We start from the raw sequence: 7160 nt of genomic DNA on the forward strand, positions 1-7160 counted from the left end.
GAGTTGGGGCATGTGAACTGGGTGGCTTTCTAGGTCCCCCTTTAGTCCACTGAGTCTAGGAACTTCTCTGTGTAACATCGTACGGCTCAACTTATTATTTTTGAAAAAGAATAATGCCTGAATAAGGGGGCATTTGCCCGTAAAAAGCCCCTTAAGCATTCAAAATTGTTTTTATAATTCTTGACCTGCTGAGGAAGATGGAACCAAAAGAGAGAGGTAAGCCTGGGAGTCCTTGTTTCAAGGGGCTTGCGGAGCTCAGCTAGTCAGACACTAGATTATCAAAATGAGAATATCATAGAAAGAAGGTAATTGCTACCACTGCCTATTGAATTAGATCACAGATCAGAAAGTGCCAGAGCTGTGGACACCTTAAATATCATCTAACATAACTAACTCCTTTATTTCATATATAAAAAGCAAAAAAGGCTGACTTGTTCCAGGTCACTTATTGGGAAAGTCAAAACTTAAACCCGGATCCCATGGGCTTGCCACTGACGCCTGAGACACTATAATCATATCTACAAATGAGGAGGAATGTTGATAACTTATTATTATAGGCTACACTTCTTTGAGGAAACACATATAATGCCCCATAGAATAAAACTGCTCCTCCAAAGTTTTATTTTGAGCTTTCCTTCCCACAGTATAATTTTATGACAAAAATAATTCTTCCGTTAAAAAATATAAAAGTATGGTATAATGTTGAATATCTTTTTAACCTACACATGCAGTAATGGAGATGTGTACACACCTCCCTAGGGAAGAGACCCCACTGGGATGAGACTTAATGGTTTGCAGTCTAGTGGGGCAGACTGACACAAACTGACAATTCCCGTGATGAGTCCAAAATGAGAACTCTGGGGAGGGGACTTTAACCCCAACTTGGAAGGGAGAGGAAGGTATGAAAATTAAAAAGGCTAGAGGCCAGAGAAGATAGAAAGGAAACTTAAGTAGTCCTGTTTGGCTGGTCGCTGAAGTGTGCTGGTGGCAAGGGATGACCTGTATTCCCTGAATGCACGAGGCCAACAGCTTCCCCCAAAGAAACACAACACAGTAAAGACAGTATGCTTGCCATGCCAGAGTGGCCTCACAATACAAGTTTCCTAGCCCCACTCAATCATCAGCATATTAATTAAAAGGTCATACACAATATAACTCAGGGAGGCACAGTGAACAATGGACTGGAACCTGGTATGTGGTATTAGTCTTACCAATGAGTCACTGTAGCCCTCCTGGGTGAGGTCACTTGTCCCATCTGTAAACTCAATAGTTGACCCTGCCCTAGATGATCTTTAAGGTCCCTCTTGGCTCTGAACTTAGGAAGGATCCCACCATGCATTTGCTACTAGAAGAATTCTGTAAGCCTCCACGAAGGCCCGGGCTGATCAACAACCAATCCTCCCCTGACCCCCTACTCAATCATCATTTCATAAACGGCAAAATGATCTTACGGCAATGTTTCCTAACTCTCAGTTCACAAGGAATTTTGATTAGCAAGCAGTGGTTTAATGGATAAAATAGTCAGCTAGAGTTTAGGAAATCAGAGCCTTTTCTCAGGTTCCTATAAAAGGACACAAATGAGGAGATTTCATTTAATAACAAGTTTTAGACTCAGTCTTCTCATCCGCACTCCTAGAAGGAAAATTTATGAGATATGCAAAGTGAGGGGTGCCTGGCTGACTCAGTCAGAAGAGCATGTGACTCTTGATCACGGGGTTGTGAGTTCGAGTCCCACGTTGGGTGTAGAGATTACTTAAATAAATAAACTTAAAAAAAAGAGGGAGAGATGCAAAGTGATGATAAAGATAGTAAGTATGAAAGGAGGGAATAACTTTAAGCCTGCACAGAAATTTCACCACCAATGATCGATTTTAAATTAGCTCCTTGAATCAATCACAAATCTCACAGTGGGGTCCCTTGGGTTTCAGACTTCTCTGTGGTTCTTTAACCACGCTATCGTGGAAGGTTAAGGTTAAGGTGACAAGATTGCTGACTGTCTCAACAGCCACTTCTTAGGCCCTTCAATATAGGATAAATACATACATGCATACATGCATACATACATAGAAATTAGCTCAGGGGCTTCAGACTTTACTAGGCATCACAATCACTGAGGCTTCCTCCTGAAAGCAGGTCGCTTCAGGACCCTCCTATTGAGATTTTAATTCACCTGGAGCTGCTACCTTCATAAGCAACTCAGGATATTCCCAAGGGAGGTGGTCATGAGACCACTTTTCAAAAAGCTGAATCTGATAGTTAGGAATAAGGTTAAAGGCATGCAGGGGAGAAATCATCTAGAAATTAGAGCATGGGCTTCAGGTGTCCTTCCTGGGCAGTAAGTAAACAGAAAGGGAGAAAGGAAATAGCTATGCCTGAGTCTGGACAGGGGCTCACTCATCCACTCATCTAATAAATATTTACCGTGTACCCATATGGATCAGGCACTGTGCTAGGCACTGGGAATTACAGAAGAAAACAAGACAAATGAGGTCCCTTCCCTCATACTGACATGCCCTCTTACCACTCTCCATACCTACCTGTTAAAGTTACTGTGGTTGCTCAATCCTGCAGCCCCTAATGCCCCAGTGATTCCACTGGAAGAGGGCTCTGGGACACAAGAAGCAGGAAGAATGACAGAAGGGAAGGCATGACTATTTTGTTTCTTCAAGACTAGCCCTCCAGGAGATTCTGCAGCTGGAATTAAGGGCTTTCTCAGTCTCCAAGAAGCAGTACAGAATGCACACTGGGGGTGCCTCCTACCTGGTATGGTTTGAGGTGTGGGAGGGTATGAGTGAGCAAAGGCTTCCCAGAGAAAGTCCTGTCAAGGTAAACATCTCCACAACCCTGATTAACCAAAAGGCAATGTCCCCAGTAACAACATCCTATAGGGAAACCCTGTGCTATCCCTGCTGGACATCCAGGCATCCTGCTATCTTCTTAAAGGGGGTGGTATCATCCCCTACCCTAGGATAAAATCTAAAGTACTGGGCCAGGCATTTGAGACCTTCAAATATAATTTGGCCCCTGCCTCCCCTCCCTAGCTCCTGTGATCCCCTGAACACACTTTACTGTTTTTCCCTCCTTCTCAAACTTTGTCAGATACTCTTCCCCTGCTGGTATCGCCTGTGCCCTCTCTTTCTACACATTTTTCTGGGCTCAGTTCAAATGCTACTTCCTCCAGAAGCTGTAACCCTCTTGGCAAGGAGGACCTTCTTCCTCTGAATTCTTCCACACAGTCCTTAGGTGCTTTTCCTACAATTAGAAGTGCTTTTTTTACTACATTAATTTACCTTCCAAGTTAGGATGTGCCCCTTGAGGATAAAGATTGTTTTTGTTTTTGTTTTTGTTTTTACATCCCTTCTCAGGACCTAGCACAGTGCCTCAGTAAGTATGTGAAGATTGCCTCAACAGCAAGTTTTTATTCTATCCGGGAATTCACTTTATTTTGTTGTATCATTTTAATGCATTCGTTGATTACAAATCTACTCCAAAGCCCACACTAATGAAACAGAAACAATCTTCTGATATGAACCTAAAGGCAAGGTATTACTCAACTATCTACAATATTTTATATGCTTGCTTTGGAAGAGCCTGGGGGAGATATGTACATTTTAACTTCCTCCCACCCCTTCGATAACTTCACTGCCACCTCCTCTGCCTCCACACGGACTCTTTGATCACCTCCACTCCACCCACCCCTATTCAGAACCACTTTGGCCTTTTAGGTGTCCCTAGGATTTTCATTTCCAAATCCTTTCCATTCTTGTCCCCCCCCATATTTTTTCAGGCCAGAGGAAGTAGATCTTTCATAACTCCAGTTATAAGGTGTATCCCTCAGGCAACTTCAGGAACTCCAAGGCTGCCCTAATATGCAGAGTGACAATCCTGAGTACTCACGAGCTAAACACACAAGACCTGGGATATTTAGGCAAGTTTCAACTATCAGAAGAGTAGTTTCCTGTTCAAACACAGAGATTCTACTGATTCCTAAATTGATGTTTTCCTGCTTTTTCTAAAATATAGTGGATTTTAATGTTTTACTGACTTTTACTTATAGAGAAGGGAGAACATTTATTGAGTACCTTTAGGTGTTAAGTACTGGGCTAGATACTTAAATTACGGATGTCATCTTATCCTCATGACTACTTTAGGAGACACACAGTTCCATTTTACAGATGAAAAACTGAGGTCAAGAGACATTAAGTGATTTGCCCAAAATAATGTAATGAAGATGTGGGACTGGGATTTTACTGTTGGTCCTTTTTTAATACAAAGCTCATGCTCTTTTAGTTATATCATGCTGTATCCTTAAATAAAACCCAGTTCATTCTGACTACTGTCTTCCAATTCAAAACAGAGATCACCAAAAAGATGTAACCTTAGGAAAAGGAACTTTTTACATTCCTCAGAAAAAGGAGCACTACTGGGCCACCAGGAATACCATCTTTGATCTCAGGATCTCAATTTTTGGTTTAATTTTCCTAAAGAGCACTGAATTGACTCAGTATCAAGTATTACCTGCCCAACCATTATAGCACCCCCTTTACCCCATCACATAATCACCATAAGCAGCTATATATATATAAAAAAAGCACCTCACAGCCTAATATGTATTACTTGCACACTTTGTACAAATTAGGTGCATGGTAAAGTGGAGCAAAAATAGAAAACTCCAGATTTCACCAAGATGTCAAGTTTTACATTTTGATAAGATGTAACTGAACTGGCAAAAAATGGTTAAAGCAAATAACCAAATAATAGAGGATAAAAGTATCCTATAACCAAGTAAACACCTATTAGTCCTTCCCCTTTAAGAATTTTAAATAAGGTCACATTTTTCATTCAACAAACATTTATTGAGCACCAGCAACTGTGCTAAGTGCTAAGGAATATAACTGTGAACAAGATAAACCAGGCTCCCGCTTTGACCAGATACTTCTGTTTTTTCTGATCTTGCTAACTACTACATAATACTTGTTCTCTGCTAGAATTATATTTTTGGGAAAGTCAGAGTCATACGAGGCCTCTTCTAGAATACTTTAAAAGTTTCTTTATGGCAAACTTGACAGAAATCTTTGTTTAACTTTGAGAAGAAAACGATGGTCTCGAGCATCCTTTCGACAAGCATGTAGAAGGTCTAATTAGCTCTCAAACAACATGGCGGCTGGCGGCCAACGGCACGGTTCAGACCATTCGGTTGCGCTTGTGGGTTGGGGAGTCTGTGACACTATCCCCGCACTGGGCCGAGGTGCGCTTGCGGGTCCCCCCGCTGTCCAGGCGGAGGGCCAGTTCTTCTGAGTTGAAGGGGTTCAAGTCGTCCTCGAGGAAGCTACTTTTTCGGCGCCCGCCGCCGGTGCCATTGGTGGCGACGCCATTGGTGGCGACGCCATTGCTGGCGACGCCGCTGGCTTGAGGCGGGGAGCCGGGTGCACCAGATCTCACGCTGATACTCGCCATGGCACCACTGAGGCCATGCAGGGCGATGGCCTCGTGGAAGGGCTGCAGGTCGACGTCTACGGACGAACTGGATTCAGTGGCTGTGGCCTGGCTGGTGGCCGCGGCGGGCGGCTTCGGCGGCGTCCTGGGGGTGCGCGATGATGGAGGTGCGGGGGGCACTTTGCCGCACAGGAAGCTAATCAGGTCTTCGCGGAGAATGGTGCTCCGGCCCTTCTTCACCCACTCCAGGACGTCTTTGATGCGACGCTGGTAGCCAACCTGGACGCCCAGGTCAAAACTTCTTTGGTGGGCATCCCCGCTCTCTTTGTAGAGACTGGTCACGGCCATGGCCGCATTCTGGAAGGGGTCCCACATGGACAGTTCTGGCTGTTGGCACCCGGAATCTTTGTAGAGCTGGGCCACGGCGGTGGCAGAGGTCTGGAAGAGGTGCCACAGCCTCTGCTGCTCGGTCTTGAGCCCCGCTGCCTCAGCGGCCGCCTCCTCCTCCAGCTCAGGGGGCAGCTGCTCTTCCTGCTCGGCCTCGGCCAAGCACTGGCGTTCCCACTTGGAGAACCAGTGCTCCGCGACCTCGGCCTCGCCCTCCTTCGGCTGCTCCTCCATCCTCCTTCTGGCCGCTTGTCTCCTCCACCGCCGCCTCCTCCTCCGCCTACTCTTGCTCCTCCACCTCCACCTCACCTCCTGCTCCGAGCTCCCCTCCTCCTTCTGTGGCCGCCGCCTCCTCCGCGTGCGCCGGCGGGCGGTCGCGCGGGCGGCGGGGCCCTGAGGCCAACTGTTCCGGCGCGCGCCGCCCGCGGCCCTGGTGCACGCCCCGCCCCGCCCCGCCCGGCCCGGCCCCCAGCTACGCCGCGGAGATAACTCCGCAGCCGCCGGCGCCGCCTTGCTGCCCCCTTCCGGCCCCGCAGTCCGCTCCTAGGGCCCCCCCATGGCGCCGCGGCCTCCCCGCAGCCGCCGCTGCTGCCGCCTCGGTCGCCGCCGCCGCCGCCGCCTCAGCCGCGGTCCCGCAGCTCAGCCCCAACCCCCGCTCCGCCGCGGCTGCCGCACCAAGAACTCGGAGGGGGACCGGCTGGAGCGCTGCTTCAACGCGGCGCTTGCCTACCACTTGGCCCCCTTTTCACACATTTTTGAGACTTGTCGGCTTCATCCAATGAGCTGATCAAATTTTACATCCTATGTTGCCAGAGAGGATTATGGGGCAACTTCATGGTGTCGATCACATCCAGGGCGCCGATCCGGGAAGGCCAGGGGGTGGGGGGGAGTGGGTAGAGTGGAAAGAGCATGGCCCCCGTGAATAGGCAAGCAGTCTGAATCCCAGCAATGCCCTCTACATAGTAGGTACCCAAGAAAAGTATTTTCCGCTGATCGACGCAGTATTTTGTAGAAGAAAAAAAATCATATAACTCTGCCCCCGCCCCCGCTTCCTGGGCCTCAGTTTCCCCAAGTGCCAAATGAGGTTGCTGGACCAGGTCTCTGAAAAGCACTTACAGCCGTGATTTAGAACTTTCCTGCTGCCTCTGCAAAGCACCTCTTCCGGGCTAGTTGCATACTTATCAAATCTAAGAGTCACGTCAGAAATGGTAATAATTTTTTTTCCTCAGTATCCTTGCAAGGTTTTTGTCATTAAAAAACCTGTGGTCTCCTTTCAACTACTGAAAATTCCAAATGAAGTAAGGGAAGAGAAAATAGGAAAATGAAATCTCAAACAC

The 7160-nt window shown here is 47.2% G+C and overlaps 1 protein-coding gene across 1 annotated transcript; it reads right to left on the reverse strand.

The window, feature by feature from the left end:
• Positions 1-4834: 4834 nt before the first annotated feature.
• On the reverse strand, positions 4835-6338 carry LOC113930991 (UPF0472 protein C16orf72). Its single transcript, XM_027608685.2, has one exon. The coding sequence runs from the start codon at positions 6055-6057 to the stop codon at positions 5185-5187; it is 873 nt and encodes a 290-aa protein (XP_027464486.2). The 5' UTR covers positions 6058-6338; the 3' UTR covers positions 4835-5184.
• Between the last annotated feature and the right edge of the window lie 822 nt (positions 6339-7160).

Source organism: Zalophus californianus, chromosome X, assembly GCF_009762305.2.
Source record: "Zalophus californianus isolate mZalCal1 chromosome X, mZalCal1.pri.v2, whole genome shotgun sequence".
Taxonomy (NCBI): domain Eukaryota; kingdom Metazoa; phylum Chordata; class Mammalia; order Carnivora; family Otariidae; genus Zalophus; species Zalophus californianus.